General features: G+C 41.7%; 1 protein-coding gene across 1 annotated transcript in view; it reads right to left on the bottom strand.

The window, feature by feature from the left end:
- The window catches only part of PIK3CG (phosphatidylinositol-4,5-bisphosphate 3-kinase, catalytic subunit gamma), a 57,026-nt gene extending 44,656 nt beyond the window's left edge, over nucleotides 1-12,370 (bottom strand). Inside the window, exons 1-4 of the mRNA XM_006882623.1 lie at nucleotides 12,298-12,370; nucleotides 6,879-8,885; nucleotides 1,350-1,415; nucleotides 1,018-1,243 (exon numbers count right to left, since the gene is read on the bottom strand). Of these exons, the coding sequence (XP_006882685.1) occupies nucleotides 1,018-1,243; nucleotides 1,350-1,415; nucleotides 6,879-8,873 (2,287 nt within the window). The 5' untranslated portion in view covers nucleotides 8,874-8,885; nucleotides 12,298-12,370. The remainder of the gene's footprint in view (nucleotides 1-1,017; nucleotides 1,244-1,349; nucleotides 1,416-6,878; nucleotides 8,886-12,297) is intronic.
- Nucleotides 12,371-23,920: the final 11,550 nt, after the last annotated feature.

Raw genomic sequence — 23,920 nt, 5'->3', positions numbered from 1 at the left:
TGGAGATAGAATGATTGAATTTTGTAAAATCAATGACTTATTCATTGCAAATACATTTTATAAGAGACACAAACGCAGGTTACACATGATAATATATACTAAGTATATAAATGTAGTAACACCGGCTTGCTGGTCTGTTAGAAAGACTGGTGGAATGCCTTAAAACTATGATCCTTAGTCACACAAACCTGGAACTGAAATCATGTCCAATGTGGCTCAACTTACATCTAAATAATAGACAGGTCTCTAAGTGATCAATAGCACTAAGGAGGAATGCCCTCCTTTGAACAATTACCCATTCATGATCAAAAGGGGAGCATTTGCCCAACAATAAAACTAAGAAGGCAGAAAGGGAACAGGAGCCACAGGGAGGCAGTGAGAAGAACGTATTACAGTACATGGATTGTGCAGGACTTGCGAGACAGAAAACTCTTTTCTTTGTAAATTTCCACTCAAATAAAAATGAACAATTTAAAAATATAAAAGCAACTATGGGAATGCACAGATATAAAATTTCCTAGAGTAAGGACAAGAGGAGGATATTGGAAGTAGAGTCAGAAAAGGGATGATAATATCTATATCACACATATTTGTGCACACAGAAAAAATTAAAATAACTTCTTAAAAATTCATAACTTTTAAAGCCAAAAATTAAAAGCATATAGTCAAAGATGAGAAGAAAAATATACTGATTTGGAAAGACCAAATCTTGTTGGTTTTGGTTCAGTTATTTTTCAGAAAGAACCCACTTTATATCTGCAAAACATTAAACATTTCTCCAAAGAGTTTTATATATGTATTATTACAGACTCAACAGTAAAAACGCATACATAAAATTATTAATATACAGAGGAGAATTTTTAATATGCTCACCGCATGCAGACAGGAAATTTTAGAAATGTGTTCTAAATGGCCTTAGGGAGATGTAACTTGTCTTTTGGAGGGAACAGAGTCATAGAACAACATTTGAAGCTACCAGCACTTGGATAGAGAACCAAAGAGAGGTAGGAACTATACCTTGGGAGCTGACATCATACTTTTCAGCAGAGAGTGACTTAATATCGATGGTGACTTTCTGTAACATCTCGATCACCTGCACTTGCTGTGTGAAGTCGTGCAGCATGGCGGTGCCACAGCCCCTCAGATAGGCTTCCAGGATCACAGCGAATCTCTGCTGATAGTGCCTGGACTGGGCTATCTCACTCCTCAAGAACCAAAATAAGAAGTGACCAATTCTCTTGTTCTAAGAGTGGGAACAAGAAGGTTGAATTATTATGACTGCCACTCTAGGTCTATCAGTCATTCTCACTTTTGAAATGCCAAACTGTTGTAAAAATGCACACACTTACTCTTAAGCCGTGCTTCAGGAGAAATCTGGCAAGGGCGCTGTCGTGATAGGGTTCAAATTTCACAGCCTGAAGGAAAAACATATTGACATAGGTAGGGCTGCATTCTGTGCTGGTAAACAGAGGGAAAGTAAATGGTGGAAGAGGAAGCCACTCTACTTGGTTGATTTCTATGGATTTCTATGGCTAAGGTATAAGAATCTCATTATTTAAATTTAATTACCTTTTTTTTCTAGGATACTTAGGGTAACAGCAAACCATTTTCTTTAAGTGAAAGAGTAGTGATTACAGAAATGGGATTAGAAAACAGAATTTTTGACTTACAGTCATAGATGTGCTTTTGATAACCTTAAAAGTAAAGAGGCTTTTGTTCAAATTAAGGGTTTATTAGATATATTGGAAGGGTAGAGAGGAAAGATGATGATGGCTATAACACATCTATAAAAGTGATGGTAAGAGAAAATGGATAAGAGAAAAATATTTTTAAACTGAAGTTCTAAAAATATCATAGCTTCCCTTCTGATCAAGATAGGTATTTTTCATCTCACAAGGAAGTCACTGAGCTGCCTCTAATGCAGGTAAACAGGAAGCCTAGATTTAATCCTCACATACAAATCACTACCTCTCACTATGCTTTGTGCTATACAGAGCTTTATGTCTGAAAATCTCAGATTTTCTATGCTTCCGCTGTTGTTGTTAGGTGCTGTTGATTCAAATACAACTCATTTTTGCTCTTGGTTTTTTGTTTTTTTGGGGGTTTTTTTTAGCATTCAATAGTAGCTTCATATCATTTGATATCGTATCATTTCTAAGTAAAGAAAATTTACTTAGGAAACAGCACAGTTACTGAAGAGGAATTCAATTTATTGGCATTGAGGTGGATTTGACTCATAACTGACCTTCCAGATATAAATCTCACAGGAAGAGACTGTCCTTCTTCCTCCTTCAGAGCAGCTGGTGGATTTGAACTGCCTGCCTTTGGGTTGGCAGTGCAAGGTCACCAGAGCAGCCTACATGTGAAAAATAACTGAATCTTGGTAGGCACTTAAGTATTATATTATTTTCTGTATTTTTATACAAGCCTTAAATAGTTTACAATTTTAAAAGCAGCAAGACTAACAAATTAGGGCACCATTGCTAATATTTAGACTATTTCAATGCAGTTATAAAGATATAGATGCCAGAAACAGATACAGACACATTCAAGTTAAGGGAAAAAAAACAAACCTGTAAAATATTTCAGAGAATTTTCTTTACAAATAAAAAGTGGTCTATTTTCTTCCCCATGAAGCAGGAGAGATTCCTGTTACACTTTATACTTTTGTTGTTGTTATACGCCATCCAGTTGGAACTAACTAATAACTGACCCTCGAGTGGGTTTTCAGAGGCAGTAAATGACATGGAGGAGCAGCTAGTGGGTTCAAACCAAGTGGTTTGGGGATTGTAGTGCAGCTTTTTACTACTAGGGCCACCAGAGCTCCCTTAGGACCTGTGAATTGTTTTTATTGTTTTTCCCCCCCTTTTATTGTGGTAAAAATACGTAAATCATGACAATCAGTCTCTACATGTATAATCTAATGGCTTTTATCACATCTTTCAAATTGTGGGTCTGTGGGATTTATAACATAATTTTCAAGGCTTTCTCTAGGTTTCCATTCTGGAAATCACCTATAGTGACTTGATGGTGATTTACTGGTTAAGCACTCAGCTGAAAGCAAAACTATCAGCAGTTTAAATCCACAATCTGGACCTTGCAATCCACTCCTTGAAAGAAGAAAGCCTGGAAATGTCCGAGCAGTTCTATTCCATAATAAGGATGGCTATGAGGTGAAATGGACTCAGTGTCACACAGTAAAAAGAGAATGTTTCAATTATATGAAGTCTTTCAAAGATGTTTTTCCTGAGTGTGATCAAGTAAATGCCATTGCTGATGCATCTGTGATCTTAGTTCTAAGAATGTGGTCACTTAGCCACTGGTATGAATTACTTCACACCCGCTATAAATTTCTTTTTTTTTTTTAGCAGCAAAAGGTTTATTTATTCTTTGTTGGTTCACATACTTAATTGTGGTACTGAAATTTCTAATCCAACAGTGAGTTTTTATGACCTTTTTGGTGTTTAACTTCTGTGAAGTCAATGTGCAGATCACAAGTAGGAGACCAGTGGAATCAGGAATGAGTCATTTAACCATGTCTGAAAATGTCTCAACTAGTTTGATAAAGGAATGCTATTCTTCAAATTTATAACCACAAAGTCAACTGTTTGGTTTTTTTTAAATTTTATTATTTGTGTGTGTGTGTACTGTCAAATCGGATCTGACTGTTACAGGAGGAGATTGCCCCTCCTTCTCCAGTAGAGCATTTGGTGGATTAAAACCACGAACCTCTGGGATTGCAGCGCAGCTTCTTGCCACTAGGCCACCAGAGCTCCCTTACAAAGCCAACTGCTAATATTACTTACTGACTTCTTTCTGTAAAGCATGGGAGCTCTGGGGGCACAATGGGTTAAGAGCTGGGCTATTAACCTGAAGGGTAATACCCAGTAACCCACCCTGTAAGAGCAAGATGAGACAGTTGTCTTCTGAAACGACTTAGAGCCTTAACAACCCTATTGAGCAGTTCTAGTCTCTCAGACAGGCTTGCTATGAGTTGGAATCAGTGTACTTCTTTAAAAACTTATCAAGAAGCCTGACTGTCCTTGAGTTGAACCCAGTTCATAGCAACACTTCACTGAGTGTAAATCTTGATAGGAGACATTTCTTGTTTTTCCTCCAGAGCAGATGGTAGATTCAAACCTCTGTCCTTTCGGTTGCCAGCACAACATGGAATATACTGCACTATCAGAGGGCCTTAAATCAAGAAAAGCATTATTCATTTTTCCGATTCTTCAATGCTTACTTGTGGGGGGGAAAAAGGCAACAAAAAATACTCTCTGGTAACCTTTGAGTTTAGCACAGATCTCAGGCAAGTGTGCTTTATGTTCTCTTTGTTATGGGGAGCTAGAAAACAGAAGGTGGTTTGATTATTTTAGAATTCATTAGTGTTATCCCAGTATCTGAACTAGTAGAAAGACGAAAATAAACACTTGATGATGGAATACAACCTGTTATACTGTGAATGTAAGAATTTGGAGTTAAGATTATAGAAAATGCTTGTTAGGGTTTTATAAAAATATATATAATCTTAGGAATTTTGGTAAATAAAAAGAGTAAAACTTTATCTGTCTTGTTCATACCAACCTGATGCTGAATTGAAATAGGATATTGGGAGGCAGTAAAATGAACAAGCCTTTTAAAGGGGCTCTGCTAATCCAAAAGAGCTTCAGAGACTGGTAGAAATATAGCTAACCATTAGACGACTTACTGTCTTAACCCTTAGGCTGACTAATCAGGTAAAAAAAATCACCCACTCAGAACTGTTCCTGGCTTCATTCATTTATATTAGGCATCCCTGGACCCCTCCTATTTATCCTAATACTCTGTGGTTTCTCCCAACAATGTCAGTTTGTCTGTGGCTGTACTCCTTTATCTCTGTTTGTGGGTGTACTTACGTAATGTCTGTTTTCTCCACAGGGCCACAAACCACATGAGGGGCCGAGGGGCCCCGTTTGATCACCACTCCATATCCAGTATTCAGAACATGGGAAACACTTGACACTTATTTTTGAGTTAATGAATGAACGCATCTGTGCTCAAAAATAGCATTTCTATTCCAATTCTTTTACTTCCTCTTCCATGTTAAACGGTGTCATTTAAGAACTGTTATAATGAACAAGAGAATGGTTCCTCTTTTTTTAACTTCCTAGTTAAACAGTAGGCAAATCACTTAGCCATTCCAGACCTCAGGGATAGTATGAGAACGAGTAGATATATACTACCAGTTTAAGAAAGGGGCCTTTAGGATTTTATGTAACTTTAAGACCTTAGTCTTATGAATGTTGGTAAATTCAGACAATAAAACCTTTTCTGTTTAGTTCATACTATCCTGTTGCTCAACTGAAATAGGATATTGGGAGACAGTAAAATGTGCAAGCCCTGGAAGGGAGCTCTGCTAATCCAAATGACCAGGCCCCAAAGTCTGACCTCCTGGAGTTGGTCTTCTTCTTCCAAAGCAGGTGACCTTAACCTCTTTGTCTCTCAGTTTGCATATGGTAAAATGCAAATGTGAGTTTGACCACTATCAGAATAGCTGGGAGTTAACAAAAGCATGTAAATAATTTAGAACTCCGGCACAAGGAAACTAAGTCATATAAAAAGGACAAGCTCTTAGTAACCTTGCATTAGGTTTCTAGGCTATAAATCTTTACGATAGGAGTCTGTCCATCTTTCTCCTGTGGAGTAGCTGGTGGATTTAAATTGCCAACTTCTGGGTTATCAGCCCAATTTATTATGTACGACGCCACCTGAGCTCCCACGATCAGTCATGTACCTACTGTTCATATAAGGAACCTTGGTAGCGCAGGAAGAGCACTGAGGACACAGCTGTCAGACTACTTCGCTGATCAAAAGGCTGGTGAGTCAAAGGCATCAGCTACTCCAGGGGAGAAAGGTGACAGTCAATTCCATGAAGATTTACAATCTTGAACACTGTGGGCCAGTTTTACTCTGTAGTATCGAGGTTAAAGAGTGCAGGTGGCCGAATGGGTAGGAAGTTGCTCTATCAACTCAAAGTCATGTGGTTTGAATCCACCAGCTGTCCCACTGAAAGAATGTGGGTAAGCTCCTGTGTGATTTACTGCCTCTGAAAACCTGCTGGAGGGTCAGCTGTGGGTCAGTTCCAACTTGATGATTCAGAATCACCACACTATAAAAGGGTTAGACACTCTGATGATGTTGTCTGTAGGGACTTCCGCTAACCCACAGCTGGTGCCTCTTGGACCATCTGAATTCATCAATGGCTCACAGGACAAAGATGAGTCTCACGTCTCCTGTGATTTAAAGCCTCTGAAAACCCACTGGAAGGTCAGCTCTGAGTTCTGACTCCATGGCAATTAAAATGTGCAATAGTGTTCCTGTGAGTCAGGCTTGACTCAATGGCAGTGAGCTCCGCCATCCCGTTTTTTGGTTTTGATGGTGCAACAATTAAGCATATGGCTGCTAACAGAAAGGTTGGTGGTTTGAACCCACCCAGTGGCTATGAGGGAGAAAAGACTTGGAGATGCCCTCTCATAAAGTTCACAGCCTTGTAAACCTCACCGGGTAGTTTTACACTGTCACATGGGGTCTACAAGTCAAGCTGCCTGGATGCACCTAACTACATTAATAAAAAAGAACAAGGTATTCCCAAAGGGCCAATTCTCCTACAACATATAGAACTCATGTCTTGTAAAAGCTTGTCAGCAAACTCTCAATGATGGTTAAAAACAAGAAGAGACCTTGGAACAGTTCACTACTTGTTGTGGTTTCATTAGAACTACTGTGACCACGAAGCTCTGGATACAGGGCATTTGCTAGCACATGAATGTGTGCCTGTGTTAATCCAAAAAACAGCCCCCAAGAAGAAAGCTCTGCCGACATCAACCTCCAAACCCTACCTGGACCAGCTGCAAAAGATAATGCAGAACATCATCATCCTCCAAGCTCTCGAGTTTCTGAACCGCAATGGCTCGCACATTTTCATCTGAAAAGTTGCAATCCAGGAGCTGCATTGTTAACCCAACATCTAGAGTGCTCTGATCCCAGACCTCCCTTCTGGCTAACAACTGGTAGGTTTTGGCCACAATGTCTTGTTGCCCCCACTTGACAGAACTAAACAGCTTAGGATACGCTTTGGGATGCTTAAGGCTTTCGTATCGAAAGTGCCAGAGCAATTCCTTGTCCTCTGCCGTGAGCGGGTTCAGCGGATCGGTGGCTATGATGGCCTCGAGTTGCTTTCGAAGCTGGTTGGGCATTTCTGCACGAACTCGGTCCCCTTCTGGGTCCGGGGTGGGCCGATGCTTTGGCAGCGCGATTGGGTGGCAGTAATCGTCCAGGAGGATGGAGATGGACATGGAGTTCTCCTTGTCTGGGTTGGTGGCGGAGGTGAGCTTGTCGGCGTTGAAGCTCCCTTGGTCTTCGCCCTTCCCCGATATCTGCCACATGTGCAGCACGTACTCCCCGTGGCGCAGGAGGAAGCGATGGTCTATGAGCAGCAGGTTCACGTAGTAGAGAAGCTGAGCTTTGCCTCTGGGCTCGGACCCGGCCATCTCGGCCGAGGCCTTGGCAGACAGCGCGGGGGCTTTGCCGCAGTAGATCTGCAGGTTCAGCAGCGCGCCCTTGGGCAGGTCTTTGATTTTGATACTGAACTCGAGCCACACGTTCCAGAGCACCTCTTCGGTGAAGGGTTTGGGGCTGGTCCTCCTCTGGCAAAGGACTTGCTGCCCGTGCTGAATGTTGGCCTCCACGAAGACGGTGAGCTCCGCGTTCCGGGGCAAAACCGGGATGTCGATGCCTCGGATCTTCACCCGGAACTTGCGGTCGCAGTCCCACAGTGACACGGTGAACACGCTCTCGTGGTCCTTGCCGTGGATGGTCAGCTGCTCGTGGTAGCCGGTGACGCCCGTACAGTCGTCCACCAGCGGCCACTCCTCCTTGCGCACCTCGTCCAGGGCCGGGTCCGGGGGTGTGTCGAGCACCAGGTGGATCTCCTCCCCATTCTTGAGGCAATGGCGCACCCACTGGAAGTTCTTGATGGGCGTGTCACCCACCAGGTATTCATCCCGGCCGCACACCCGCAGCACGAAATCCTGCTCGCTCTGGCTCTCCGGGATGTCCATCAGGGACTTCTTCTTGGCCATCTTGGTGAAGAAGCTGTGCAGGATGGCGGCCGGGGTGTCATCGGCCGAGACCTTGACCATCTGGCTAGTGGTGCTGCGGTGGATGACGATGAAGATGCAGTTGTTGGCGATCTTCTTCAGTAGGTACTCGGGGAGGGGCTTGGAGGTCACCCAGGGGTGCATGGCGTACAGCTGGGGGTCTCGGCCTGCCACCTCCGCCATGCGTGGCGTCATGAGGCGGCGCCGCGTGAATTCCAGCTCGTCGTCGTGCACGTTGCTGACGTCAGTGACGTCGTAGCCAATCAGCGCCGTGAGCTGCTGCTGGAAGGCCAGCGTCTCCTCCGAGGGCTCGCGCCGCTGCACCACGTGGATCTGGCCTTGGCTGCGGTGCAACGCCTTCCAGTATCGCAGGCAGTCCAGCGTCTGCACCACCTGGTACCTGTCGTAGATCTCGTACCATTGCCCCTTTTTCTGATAGAGCAGGAGAAAGTGATCCGGACCCAGCCGGTGGTAGAAGTCAGCTGCCACGCTTGTCTCCAGTGCCCGCAGCCACACTTGCGCCTTCATCTGCTCCACGTTGCCGTGACCGGCCACGTGCAGCAGCACGGTCTCTGGGGTCTTGCTGTTGCGCTGGCTGGTGGGCAGCACGAACTCGATGGGGATGAGCTCCATGGAGGACAGGCAGACCGCCGTGCTGCGGGGCTTCATCCTTCGCCGCCTGCGGCAGTTGTCCGCTCTTAGAACCACGGGCGGTTCACAGCCCTCCAAATCCATGCCTTATGTGACCTGGGAGCAAGGAGAAACCAGGGCCTCATTACTACTTGTTACTGAATGGTAGGAGTAAACAGTATAGAGGATTTCTGGGCCAGACTAAGGGACTAGACTACGTTTTTAAAGAATTCATATTGGTTCAGCCCTGGCCAATGAGGCAAATTTGGAGCAGACTTAAATGTTAACAGTTTGAATAAAGTCAAGTAACCAGAAGGGGAAATACTGTGGGTCAGAATCAGGGACTAGAAGGCTTGGAAGAGGTGTAATGAGCCCATTCAGGGTCCTGATGCTGGAGATGATTAGTTCTGTGGAGAGGGATATATCTCTAAACCATCCTAAAAAACTGCTGATTAGGAGATCTGGTTATGCAATGCACACATTGTCCTTGTTCTCTAAAACAGAAATCAAGTTTCTAGTAGGTTGACCTGTAATTTTTTCCCTCCATCCCATTATGGCTTCATTTCATCCCTGTTTTACAAATTATAGAGTTTATTTTTTTTCATCTGATTGGCCATGATTAGTCTGTGGATGACTGGCTCAGAGCCTTCGAACAGACACATCAGAAAGCAGGTATTTCATGGTGTGTACAGATTCTTAATGACCTGTACTTTGAACTTTGGGACCTATGAATGCTGGTCCACTTAGTGTGTGAGTGATGGGAAGGTTAAATAGTCTAAGCCTGTTCTCATTTGTCAAATGTGTTTTAGCAAGACCTCAGAGTGTGGAATGATAATTCAGTACTACTTTATGTATAGAGATCTTCGATTATTCTTGCTACTTTTTAATTGATGTTGTTTACCGTAGAGTCGAAACTGATCCATAGCTGACCCTCCAGTGGGTTTTCAGTGGTAATTTAATCACACAGGAGGAGAACTCCTGTTTTTCTCCTGTGGAGCAGCTGATGAATTGAGCTGTGTGCCTTCAAGATTGCAGTGCAGTTCCTTACCTCTAGGCAGGCCCCCAGAGCTCCCTCTACTATTCTATATGTTTGAAAGTTATCATACTAGAAATTAAGATAATATGTGTGAAGCATTCATTTAGCACAGTACTTGATAACAAATGTGACTTGTAATAGTTGGGCTTGCTAAGCACACAAAACACAGAGATGAGCAGAGTATCCTAGACCAGTCCTAGTTTACAAGGTGCAAAGTGATACACAGAAAGACTCTTTTTGGAAGCATGCCTTTGACTTCCTTTTTGTTTGGTCTTACACTTCCCTTTGGGACCTACCCACATTACCAACCTTCCTTCAACTTCTTTATTTTCAAACTGTCTGGGTCCTGGATCTACTCCCTAATCCACTTCCTCTTTCTCTCTTGTCTTTTCACTCTCCCCTCCCCTTTCAAATTAGGAAAGTTTGTCATACCATTCATAAAAACAACAAAACCAAATGAACAAAGTTTTTAACCTAGAGCGTTTACAGATAGATATTATTTTTGAATAATTTAAAAATTAATTCTTTCACTGCTGTATTAGGACAGTCTCTTAGAGAAATGATTTAAGGCTGTGCTCTCCTAAGCAGCCCCAGTGGTTCAGGTGGTTAAGTACTCAGCTGCTTCCTGAAAGGGTGGTGGTTTGAACCCACCAGCAGCTTCATGGGAGAAGGATTTCTCAGTCTGCTTCTGTACAAATTTACAGCCTTAAGCTCCAAGGGGCTGTCCTCCTCTCTCCTATTACAGGGTTACTTTTTAGCTGGAATTGACTTGATGGCATTGGGTTTGATTGTTAGTTTTGCTGTTCTCCTTATATGAACGGTTAGGTATTTTGACTTTGTATTAAGTAATTTGATCTACCTCCACTGTACAGAATGGAGGAGACTGAAGATAGGTGGTAACATTTATGACTCCAGTGACATCTGTATAGACAGACCCTGATTATTTCACTTCTTTTTCACTCTTAATAGTTTCATCACCATACCAAGATTTCACAAATTTTTCTCACTAACCTGACTACTCCTTCCACAAATATCTAATGAGTATCTACCACGAATAAATAATTTAAACATATAAATGTGACATGCTATAGTTAGAAATCTGTCAAATACTATGAAATGCAAAAAAAATTAACGTTGAAATAGAAATATTTTTGTTTTCAGTCATGTGCTGCCCAATCAGACGGTGTCCAACCACCTATATATTCATGGTTTTAACCTCTGGAGAGTGTATCATGTTAAAAATTTGAGGTGCACACAATGACTTTTAATAACTAATGCAGCTACTTTGCAATTTGCATCAAAACATAATTATTATTGTGGCATTAGGTTAAGGATAACTTTATTATCTGGAAAGGTTTTCCTCAGTGTTTTTAGTTACACACACACACACACACGTAAAATAAATATTTGATCAACTGACATTAGATAAAGACTACACTTATATACATATTCATAGACTCTTCTATGGATTTTAGTGGCATATGACTATATTTAGTATCACAGCACTTTAAGACATATTCTAAATAAAAAATCAACTATTGAAAGAATTTTACTGAATTTCAGAAACTGACGTCTACTATTCAATTACTTAATGTTTAGTTGGAGAAACTCATAATTATTTCCTGAAGAAATTAGAGCATTTAAGATACATATATGAAAGGAGAGTCTGATTAAAAAGATAAGGAAGACAGGTTTCATTGGAATTATGTTCAAGTATTGTCTTAAACTTGCTTTGTGAGAGCTAAACTTAAACTTTGATAAACTTGATTTTAATACAATTTAATCTTTTAAATACCATGAAGATACACTTACAAAGTAGAGAAAACCAATTAGACTAGAGAACTGTCTCTTGCAACTTAAAACATTGACCTTTTGTTACATTAGAGAATGACTGACAAGACAGTTGTAAGATACATCACTATTGACACTGATTTGTAATAAAATAACGTACCCAAATTTAGACACTGTGCCATGGTACATCATTAACTTCTGCCTCAATGATACTAAATAAATGTAGAAGGGTTTAGATACAGAAGAAAACAGGCTGACTACTCACTGCTTGCCTTCATGGTAGAGGCTAGGAAGTTTTCTCCTTGTAAGTCGTTAGAAATCTTGCAAGTACACTAATCTCTAAACACACACTTCTAAGAATAGGGAGCCTGCTGGCACAGGTTCACTTACCCTCCCCCTTCCTGCCAAACAAAAACAAAGAGCTGATGCACCTGCAGAACTGTCTCCAGAGCCATGTGGACATCCACACACACAGAGCTTGGACAGGACAATGAGACGTTCGGAGGCAGTATCATCTAAAGAACCAACAACTGTTCAGATAAAAATATTCTAGCTGAGAAGGAAGTGTCACTGTTTCAAGTCAGAGCCAACAAAGAACAACATAAAAAATTAGAAGGAAGTAATACCTGATAAAGCAGTGGAAGTGATGATGCTGAAGAATCATTTGTTTAATTTTTGAAAACAAAACAAATTCAGACCTACCCTGTGCGCCTATAAACTCTTCCGCTTTTCTGGGTCTCCCTCGGTATCCAGATGCAGAGGAAGTGTTGCAGTTACCAGGAAGGAAGTTTTAACCAAGTTGATTATACGTGTGATTGCTCATTTTAAAAGTGTCAGAAATGCGTTTCCTGTTATAGCACAGAGAACATGAGAGTAAGCAGTATCATGGGGGTTGGTTCTTGTTTAAACTCTTTGAACTATTTTTGTAAAAAATTGTGAGATACTGAGACAAATTAAAATGACACAGATCCAAATAAAAATACACATTCATGAGACACAACAAATGAAATTACCCCCCTGCCCCCTCCCAGCTAGTTTTAAGTAGAAGAAAAGCTCAACAACCACACTATCAAAGAGACTGAATATTAAGAAAAAAGGGAGCAGATTAAACCCATCAGTTTCCTTTCATGAGAATTTACATGAACCCTTCTTCACATACAGTAAGTGAAGCGTGGGAAAGAGAATGCTAGTGATCTAGGGAATTGAGCTATAAAGCTGGACATATCACAGAGACAAAGTCTGGACACTTAATTCCTTCTTGTTGTGTAGCCGACCCTGTAGCTGGTTTTCAGAGACAGTAAATTACATGGGGTAAGATTGCCCATCCTCCATGGAGCAGCTGGTAGATTTGAACTCTGTGCCAAAGGTCACTTCCTTAGCTTGGTTGATTAGTTGGTAGGTAGGTAGGTAAGTAAGTATGTATGTGTGTGTAGATATGTATATGTATGTATATATGTATACGTGTGTGTGTTTGTGTATATATATATGTATAAATATGTATACTTTTCAGAGACTTTAGGGCCTAAAATATCATTGGCTCAAATGGAAAGTACTGCAGTTTGCACATGAGTCTTTGAGTACTGGAGGCTTACTGTGAGCAATAATCAATTGACTCCAGTTAAAATAAAAAAAAAAAAAAAGAAGTGGCTTGAGAGAGCTCTGGTGGCCTAGTGGCAAGAAGCTGCACTGCAATCCCAGAGGTCCGTGGTTCAAATCCACCAGATGCTCTGCTGGAGAAGGAGGGACAATCTCCTCCTGTACCAGTCAGATCTGATTTGACAGTACACACACACACACACACACACACACACACACACACACAAATAATAATAACAACATTTAAAAAAAGAGGTGGCTTGATATCATAGGCAAATTAGAGAATCACATTTTGTCATACATCAGATAAATAATCATGCAAGTGGAGTCCTGATTCCCATGAAAGTTCAGACTCATATATAAGAGACATACCAGGGAGATCTGGTGGCCTAGTGGTAAGAAGCTGTGTTAAAATTCCAAAGACACGTGGTTCAAGGCCACTAGCTGCTTGATGGGAGAAAGACGGGCAGACTCCCTTCATGCAGTTAACTGCCTCTGAAAAACTGCTGGACGGTCAGCTATGGATTGTTTCTGACTCTGCATTACACAACAACAAATTTGTCCAGGTGAGATTCTGCCACAAATTTGAATTGTAGTGTTGGGGGAAGGTACGAAATATCCCATGGATTGCAGAAAGAACAAATAAGTAAAATAAATGAGTCTATTTTGGATGAGGTGAGACCAGGATGCTTTTAGAGAGCAAGAGGGTAAAATATCATCTCATATACTTTGGGCATATTGTAAAGATGGGCCAGTCCTTGGAGAAGACATCCTACTGGGGAAAGTGGAGGGTCAGAGAGACTGAGGCAGACTCTCAAGGAGATGGGGTGACTCGTGACTGGACCAGTGGACTCAAGCATTTCAGAGATGGGAAGGCCCATGCAGGACAGGGCAAATTTCAAATCTGTTGTTTGTAGGGTTACTGAGAGTCATAACTCAGTGGCCCCTAACACCAATAACACATCTACCAGGTGACCTCATTTCCTTAAGAATCTCCCAAGAACTTTCAGAGCCTGATCCAGCCTCCTTCCCTCGGTTCCGTCCTCTAGAACCCGACCTCCAGCCTGGGCTCACCTGGACTCCAAGCAGTGCTCTGTGACCAGTAGATTGAATGGAGTTGCCTCCAGAACTCTTAGTGGTATAGAACTTACAGTTACCTGGAGAGTTCCTCTCAGTTACCCTGCCATCGAAATAAAGTATTGTTTGGTCTAATCTATATTCTTTCCCATAGACTCATTGGGTTGTAATTTTTTTTAAAAAAAACAGGACTATAATACTTGACTTGAGAGGAAAACCCACTAAATTTAAATGCTTCCTCCTCAAAATGTGGAGCTTATCAATGCCTCCTATATGAGTATGGTCCCTATATCTGTTAGAACCTGGCAACATTAGAAAACTTAATGCTCACACTTCTGTGCTTATTGACAGACCAAGAAACTGAACTACAGGAACCTGCCACAGGGTGTGTCTCTCTGTGCTGTAGGCATCTAGACAGGGTGTGAGAGAATTTAGGGAGGTGGTGAGTGGACGGCGGAAGGCAGGGGGGAGAGCAATAGTGCACACAGAGGGAGCGTGAAGTTGACCGGTATCGTTCCCCAGACCATCCAGCAGATTCTAACAGTGCCCTAGTTGAGCCATATCACAGCGGTCACGTCTCCACCTGGCAACAACAACAATAATCTCACACACACACACACACACACACACACACACAGAGAGAGAGTTCCAGAAACGTGAGAACCTAAGTAGCCTCCGATGGAACTGCTTAGCTAAGTCTTGTTTATCCAGCCAAGGGGAAAAGGATGAGCTTAGACAATTATGCAAAAGTCATCCATTTTATGATTAAACTTGTAAATGCTTTGATTTTCTTGGTGATTTGAGTTTAAAAATACCCAGTTCTTCCCTGATTCCTATTATAGCCTTAAGAATTTGTGTAGTAAATGTTCTAAGAGAGAAGTAATGACAGATATCTCCCTCTCTGGGTATACTTCCTCCATGCAGAGATTTTCTCTACCACTTAGCTTCTCTGTTACCTGTAGAAGGTTTAGATTAGAAAAGCATCCTTACCTTATTTAATTAATGCTGGTCTCTCTCGTCTTTTGCTTTTTCTTCTGTGAGTTGCCTTACATCTAACACAGTGTTTTACGTACAGCAGACCAGAATTCTTTTGGGATAGGAAAAAAAAAACCCAAAAAACAAAAACAAACCAAAACCACCACAACCCCCGCCCCAACAGATCTTTCGCTGTATTGCACTCAATCTTCAGAGAAGCAACAAGATAGAACATTAATAGATATTGGAAGACAGGCGAATAGGAAGAGGTATTGATGTCAATAAATAGTCTTAGGATGAGTAATTTGTTGTGAGGAATATTCCTGTCTGTTTCCTTCAGAGAGATTATTTGTGTTATAGTTGGAGAGACAAGACATGCTAATGTAAAAATAATGTGCAATATGTAAATATGTGCAGGCCAAGTGGCTCAAGTATAGTGTGTGTTTTTCATTAAGTAATACAGAAGTTTATAAGGGGTAGAGGTTACTTTGGGTAGGTTTTGTTTGGTTTTGTTTTTTTGTAACATGCGTAAGAGACAGCATAGAAAAAGCATAGCTCTGAGTCCTCAAGTCAAGAGGTCTTTGAGTGAGAGTGAAAGTGCATTAGTTCGCTGGAATGGAGAGTCTGTGATCGAGAGCAGGGGTGACATGGTCAGTCATATAAAGGTGTAAAAGATGTGGAGGGACTTGAATCCTCAAGGAAGCAGTGTGAATTTTATTCTGTAGCCTTGTGCTGCCGGTCTTATTTCAGTTCTTGGCACATGGAAATATAACAATATTTGGAGGACCAACTTTGGTAAACTCTGAAGGCTTCTCAAAGCTGAGAGTCAATGGTTAAGGGTTCCTAGGACCCCTGACTCCTTTGGCACAAACTTGGAAGCTCTATTAAGTTATTGTACCTGGGAGGAGTGGCTATTTGATACAGAAAAAGCACTAGAATCCTTCTTTTCCCATATTTTAAAAGATAAATCCCAGCTTCAGATGGCTTATGAAATGTGAATAAAAAGTTTTTTCAAATTAACATTAACTGTCTTTTGTTGTTAATTTATAGGAATTCTTTATGTATTCTAGATATTAACTACTATCAGCTGTATGATTCCCAATTTTTTTTCTCCCAATCGCCACTTAATTTGGTGATACAGTCCTTTGATAACAAAAGTTTGTTTAAAAAAATTTTTATGGAGTTTATCTATTCTGCTTTTTGTCACTTATATTTTTGATAGTGCATTATGTTTTCTTCTAAGAATTTTGTTATTTTTGTTCTTGTATTTAGGTCTTTATCCATTCTTTTGTATGTGAAGTTATTTTTAATGGCATCATTTATAAAGGAAACACTTCTTGCTGACTGGAAGGAAGTCAGTGTGCCATAGATTTATAGGCATATTCAGAATCTTTAGGTCTGGATTTATTAGATTTAAGGAGAAACATCTCAGTGTTGTAGAAACATTAGCAGTCACAAGACCTTAGCTTATTCCTGCTCACTCTTTAGACCTCACGTATTCCAGTTCTTCTCTCTATTCTTCCTAATCTATCAAAGGGATAGATTATCTCATAGGAAATTGTTAAAGATCTTCAATTTTCAACAAAACTCAAACTTAACTAACAGATATTGTACACGACATTGTAGTGGTAGATGCTCTTGAGGATGTGCAATGCATCAACACATATTGACCTAACAATATAAAAAGGAAGAAACAATTGTACTATATTGTGTATTTCTGGGACTTTCCTGGAAGCCTCTTGGGTTCCTTCATGTCTTTTGCCAGAATTGTGCCAAGTGGCATCTATACCAAAGCCAATTAGTGAGAAGGAGGATGAAATTATCTGAATGATTTCCTCTAATCAAGGTTTAATTCTGAGGCTGGACACTAGAACAAAATTCCAGGACTGTGACCATAAGGATAAAAGGATGTTACGGAGGACAGCAGGAGAGTTTTTGAGGCTGACGCTTATCATGCCGTGGAGGTGGAGGAGAGCCACTCCAGCCAGGTTCTGAGAAGTAGACTTCTAGGAAATCAGCTTTAGTTGCTTATGAGACAGCCTACATCATTTGCTATTCATGTTATCAGAGATTAGCCTTTAATTGCACTTTTATCAACTTCCTTGTTTCAGTTTCATTTGGTCACTAAGATGTAGTAAGGCATTTTAGAAACTTTTGGAAAGGACTTTTCCCTAAGATGATCTTAAAAACCTAAGCACCTTTAGCATGGTACAGGGAGATCTTTTCTAATCTATCCCTTAGATTACCTTGCCTCACAACCGGCCTCATTTCTCAAGTCACTTCCATAAATAATTGGATGAGACTGATTGCTACTGTACGACTTGCTGGGCTCGTCTACACCCATGCTTCTACCAACTGTGCTCTTGGCTCCATCCTTCCCATTCATCCCTATTCCCTCATCCCTTCAACCATTTGACCAGCTCTTGCTTTTTCAATACTCAGTCTTAGTGACTTCCATTGGGAGGGCTTTCTTGGTTGGAAAGTAGAAGGTGGGAAAAGCTCCTCCCTTTAGTAACTGTCATCCTGATAATACCACTACCACCAGTGAATTGTTCAGTAAAGCTCATTGTGTGCCTTTTATTGTTATAAGTACTTTCAGATGATAATGAATTTACTCCTCTCATCACATCTAAGGATTTAATCCTCTGTTTAATCACATTCCTGTCATCCTTTTTTGTTGTTAAGGTTTACTGAGTCACAACAGATTCAGTGAACCCTCCCATTAGGTTACAGAGGAAGTAAATTGCACAGGACGAGCAGCTTGTGGATTTGAACTGCATGCCTTTTGCGTTGACAGACCAACTCCTTACCCCTGAGCCACCCACCAGGTCTCTCTTGACCTAGCTACCGATGGTGAAATCGAGGCACGGAGAAGCTAAGGTTGTGAAGTGGCTGTCATCATAGTGCCTCTCCCAGGGGACCACTGTGGTTTGCTTTGCTGTCTCCTTCACCAGTCTGTGAGCTCTTGGAGGCAGATGAGTGCTCTGCATTACTCTATCCCCAGTGCCTAACCCAGGGCTCGGCACAAAGGCAGCACATCAACACATATTTGTGGGCTGGACAGTTTGTGCAGAGGATCCCTCTTTTAGAAGCCATTGAATTCCCTTGCATTTACAGCAGGCAACTAGAAAACTGGGTGAGACACAGTCCTGAGAACTCTCAGACCAAGCACAACTCATACATGCTTTCCCTTCCGCATAGGCACCTAGCCTAAAACCCTACAATCTGCCCCCTCTTCAGACTGAAGACTGTGTCACTTGGAAGGGAAATGTTATGTGAAATGTGGAATTTAGGGAGGACTTCAGTTCAACACGTGCTATAAGGAAAGAGACTTTTTAAAAACCATATCCAGTATAACTCTTATGTCTGATCCAATTAATTGATTTCCATTTCATATGGTCACTAACATTGACTGAAATATAAGGCCAAAGACTACCTGAACCTTGTCTTTGTGAGCACAAAATCCTCCCACACAGTGTCTACCCAGATTCACTCCTAGGGTCCTGCTTTCAGAATTACCTGCTGCTCGATTGCCACGGATTTCGAACTCCTTGTCTTGACAACACGTAGGGAGTGTTTGCTGTTATGTGCCATCAAGTTGCCTACGACTCATAGCGACCCTGTGCGTAATTGCTCTGAACCCTGCCTTAACCTGACGCAGTCTCACTGTCTCTGATACACCTAATCCCATTATCCCAGTTGTTACTGACTCAGAAGCCTACCAGTGACTCCATGAGAAAAAGATGAGCATTATCTTCCCATTTGTTTTATAGCCTTAGAAACCGAATAGTTCATCAGCTATAAGTCAGTTATGACTCAATGGCAATGAGTTGTTGAGTTTAATCCACTGGACCATGCCTTCCTAAAAATATTTCCAGTTTCTGAAATGCAATAGAGAATTGATATGAGCCAAATAGACTGAGTAGCATTAGATACTTGGATTAACCCATCTACTGAATCACTAACTTACCTAGTATGTGTATATAGTGTACACGTGTGCACATGCGCGCATGCACACACACACACACACACACACACACACACACGAGGTGATCCTGACAGGAACACAATTGCATAAGGAAGAAAAGTTTCCAAATCAAATATGGCTCTTTAATTTATAGGTTGTATCGCTTCATAATGGAGAGTGACATGCCTCCAGAAACTCTATGACCTTTGATAAATGTTGATAGTTGTAGAGGGACTTCAGGCCTTTTTTTCATAGGGTCGCTATGAATCGTGCTCAACTCGACAGCAGTCGACAACAACAACAACAACATTAAATGAGTCCTTGGAGATGCATGTGATGTTTGGGAGGGTAGAAAGTCAGTGTAGGAGAGGAAGACCATGAATGAGATGGACTGACACAGTAACTGGGGTAATGGGGTCAGGTGTATCCGAGACACTAAAGTTGGCTTAGATTAAGGCAAAGTTCAAAGCCATTGTTTATATGGTCACTATAAGAAAAGCAAGTACCCTGTGGAGAACACCATATCTGACCTTTACTAACTTCACAGGGGGAGTTATTACTGCTCACATTGTCAGTGACACAAAACCAATTTTCATGAGGTCAGACATGTCCCTCATGCTCCCATATCTCTTTCTACTCGTCTTAACACCAATCTTACTGCTTTGCTGGGTCAAAAATAAGATGTGATAGCTCACAAACCACACAGAACCATATTAGGGAAGTCAAAAGGTTATAATTCAGAGTAATAACAATACTGTCGAGACAGCTTCCAAAATGCGCACCTCAGCCTCAAGCCTTGCAGTGTTCCTAAGTTCTCAGTCCTACCAGTATAGGCTTCCCTTTCCCAACTGACCAACAAAATTCTCCATCCTGCCGTTATTGGTTCACCCTCTCCCAAAGTCCCATCACACGTCAGTTCTCCAGTCCAGCCATTGCTGCTGCTCCCCCAAAGTGGGTTCTACATTTCACTGAGTTAGGGGAGGTCACCTTCCTTTTCTGGTGCAGAAAGATTTTCTATTTCTGCAGCTAGAGCTCTTCAATTTATTGGCAAGACGAGGCAATCCGCTTGTATATTGTTGAAACTGGCCAATCTCCTTATGGAGTGGTAGCCAATCTCCTCTTAGGTTAGGCCACATGCTCCGTTCGTATAGTCCCACTCATCTGCAAAACAACATCAAATAAGGGCTAGAGAAGTCGTGTTGAAAGATCAACTCTGTAGTCATTATGAATTGTAGTCAGTTTGATGACACATAAGAACAGTGACTGCATTAGCCCAGTAATTTGAACCCATCCAGCAGTGCTGCAGAAAGTCTGACAATCAGCGCTGTGAAGTTTACCACCCAGAAAACCCTCTGGGACAGTTCTGCTAACACATGGGGTTGCTCCAAGTAGGAAGCCTCTCTGTGACAATAGGTATCTATGCAAGTTATCCTGTTCAAGGGCCCAGCAGAGCAACTAAGAGAAAAGACTGAACTACTAGCTTAAATGGAGCCTGTGGTCCAAGTGCTGGATGGAGGCCAGGAAGTGACGTTACAATAGAAGTTGCTTCTCTGGTTTTCTGTGGGACATTGTTCCTTGCAAAGCCCTTGATTCTCAGCTCATAGTGCAACAGGAGTCACATATTTCCCTGGAAGGAATCCAAGGGAATGCCCCACCCCTCCAGGTTCAGAGAAAGGACACAGAAGTAGGCCCTGGAGAAAGGGGGGCAAGGTTTGTTATGACTCTGACTCTGATCCTGACCCCAGCTTGTCCTTGACTCAGGATGATGTCTCAGCAAAACATTCCTAGGAGACATTACACAGAGAAGAATCCTAAGGGCCGCAGTGGCTCCTGGGTCACGCTCACACCCCTGTGGCCCATGCATGCATGTACCCTGACCTGGTCAGGGAGGGACCACAGGAATGGTGCTCAGTACCTAAGAGGAATTCGATTCCTCTTTGCCTTCAGTGTTCTGCCCACACTTTCTGGAATTACCCATTTTATAGGTCTGTTAAATCATAGAATTTTCTGCGTATTGGGGATTGCCCTGCTGAGGTGTATATCAATAAAAGATGAATAACCCCTCCCTCAATGTCCTCTTTTTTAAAATCCCTTCCTTCTTCCATCCCCACTGTATTTATCAACTTAAAGGGGAGAGTTCTTTTTGATTGCTGACAATGTTCTCTCTCTAGGTGGGGTGCTACCTACAAGGGTGTGATCAATTCATGAAAATCCATCAAGCCAATGGTCAGTTTTGTGTGTGTTATACTTTAGTAAAGGACGTAAGTAGTATTGCTGTTAAGTGCCCTCAAGTCAGAACTGACTCATAGCTGACCCAGGAGTGGGTTTTGAAACACAGTTAATTATATGGGAGGAGATTGATCATCTTTCTCCCTCTGTGTGACTAGTGGCTTTGTACCTTGGGCTGGCAGCATAATTCCTTACCACTTATTTTTATTTAAAAATTTCTAAAATCTAAGCTACTTTGCATGCTATTCCATCTTAACTATGCTAATTACAGTGACAGACTGAGTGAATTCTCCCTTCATTTCCTAGCATTCATTGAGTGCCAGCTCCTTCTAGCACTTGTGGCTCTGCTCTCCTCTTGGACCCAACTGGAATGGGAGAATGACTCTTATCTCTCTGTCTCATTTTGTTAACTGTACATGACCCACCTAATGACAGGAGGCTGGGATATGTAACCTGTTGATAAGCCAGCAGGAAAAGGAAACAGTACAAACCAGTAGCACAGTGTTTGTTGCATATTAACATTAATAGGGCTTTAATGAGCAGGATAAAATTTAAGTACCTTCTCACATTTAATTTTAAGGGTTATGAATTCTTTTAATCATGGCATTTAAAGTGCCTTAGGCTGTCACTGATGTTGTAACTGCATCTTATCTCTATACTGAATGGTAGCTATCAGTAAAAGTGTTTAGGAAACTAGAAACTCAACAATTCTCCTCCTGTTGCCTTCTCCAGACTGCTCCACCACATTACAGCTACTCCCTCACTTGCCAGGAGATGAAGTTCTGATCAGACAGCCCATGACCCAGTAATGCATGTAAAAGAATGGAGAGAAATTAGTAGATAGTGAACCCAAAATTTAGTAGAAGGCCAATCCAGAATTTCTTGTTAATTTAGAAATTGTTGGGTTGTTTGGAAGCTTAGTTTTCTGCCCCATTGCTATTAAAGCAGTTTGAAAGAAAGGTGGAGGTGAAAGATTTGAGTCATGTCACCACTTGGAGACCTAGGCTGACAGAAGCCCTGCCATCTTCAAGCAGGTTGCTTTCAAGGTTGCCGCAAGGGATCAGCATCCAGCCAGAAGGTGAAAGAAGGAAGAGAGAAGTGGGTGGTGCAGGAAACCCTTAAGAACCGGACTTGGGAATAGTTGATGCCACTTCCATCAATATATCATTGACCAGAAATCAGTCATAAGGCCAAGGCTATGGCAGAGATGGGGGCCTAAGTAATACAGACTCCAGCACAAAGCAGAACTCTACCTTTGGGTGGGTGGTAAGGAGTCTTTGGTAAGCAGACAGTCATCTCCGCCACAGCAGGTTAACAACTTCTCTTTTCTTTAAACTTCTGTGCTATCCCTGGCACATGTTGGAGTGGAACCTGGAATTCTGGACATCATCTTCTGCTGACCCACAATGGGCAGCAGGCATTGATTTGGATGAGAAATGCACATGGGCTTCACCATATTAAAGGTTGTTCTCAACAGACAAACCTTTGCCACCTTACTGGATATTCTGTCTCTGTTAAAGATCAGAGCTTGGAAAAGAAGCTTTAATTAAGGTGCAGGAAGGTGCTGTGGAGATTGAGAGAAAGACACATGCCAGTCATACCTAGAAACAGAATTTCAGATGTGGTGAAAAAATGTGAATTTGTTGATTACAGATTGGTAAAGAAATCCAGGTAAGCCTGGATTGACCTTGCTTATTGCATAATTGGGCCCTCCTGTGGAGGGACTTGGAAGCGGGAGTGGCACCCACTTCCTAAACAACATGCCTCTGGAAACTCTATAAACTTTGAGAAATGACAATAGTTATAGAAAGGTTTCAGGTCTTTTGTTCATCAGGTGGCTATGAGTCATGCTCGACTCAACGGCAATCAGTAACAACAACACAGAGGGACAGGTATGGAGAGAGGATACAGCTCTGATGCACACCTTTTCTTGATGTTTGAAAACAAGAAATAACAATACAAACAGCATTTTATTACAGATAAATGTTTGGTTGGGTATAATGCTAAAAACCATTAAACCCTTGCTGACTGGTTACTATCTATGGCAATCTTCCACTGTGCTTCTGAGGTTGTAAGTCTTTGTAGAAGGACAATCATTTTTAGGTTTAGCAGTTCAACACATTAGGCTGTGTGGTACACATACACACACAAATCCTTAAAACCCATTGCCATAGTGTCAGCTCTGGCTCACAGTGGTTCTCTGTTGGATCTCCAGGCCTATAAATCTTTATAGTTAGATACTGCCCATCTTTCCTTCCTGGATTCTTAACCACAAGATTTTGGCTTGAAATCCAATATATTACATACCAATATGCTATGCCATGATGTACAGCCTCAGAAACTCAAAGGAGGGTTAAAATTGATTAAAGGACAGTGACTGGTTGGTTGGTTGGTTGGAATACCCTCTTACCTCTACCAGACTAGATATTGGTACAATTTATCTGAAATAAAATTTGGATTTTAAGAGTTGAAAAACAAACA

This window comes from Elephantulus edwardii, unplaced genomic scaffold, assembly GCF_000299155.1.
Source record: "Elephantulus edwardii isolate Elephantulus edwardi_28Jun2011 unplaced genomic scaffold, EleEdw1.0 scaffold00022, whole genome shotgun sequence".
NCBI classification, from domain to species: domain Eukaryota; kingdom Metazoa; phylum Chordata; class Mammalia; order Macroscelidea; family Macroscelididae; genus Elephantulus; species Elephantulus edwardii.
The sequence above is the reverse complement of the archived record's forward strand: the minus strand, read 5'-3'. Positions and strand labels throughout refer to the sequence as shown.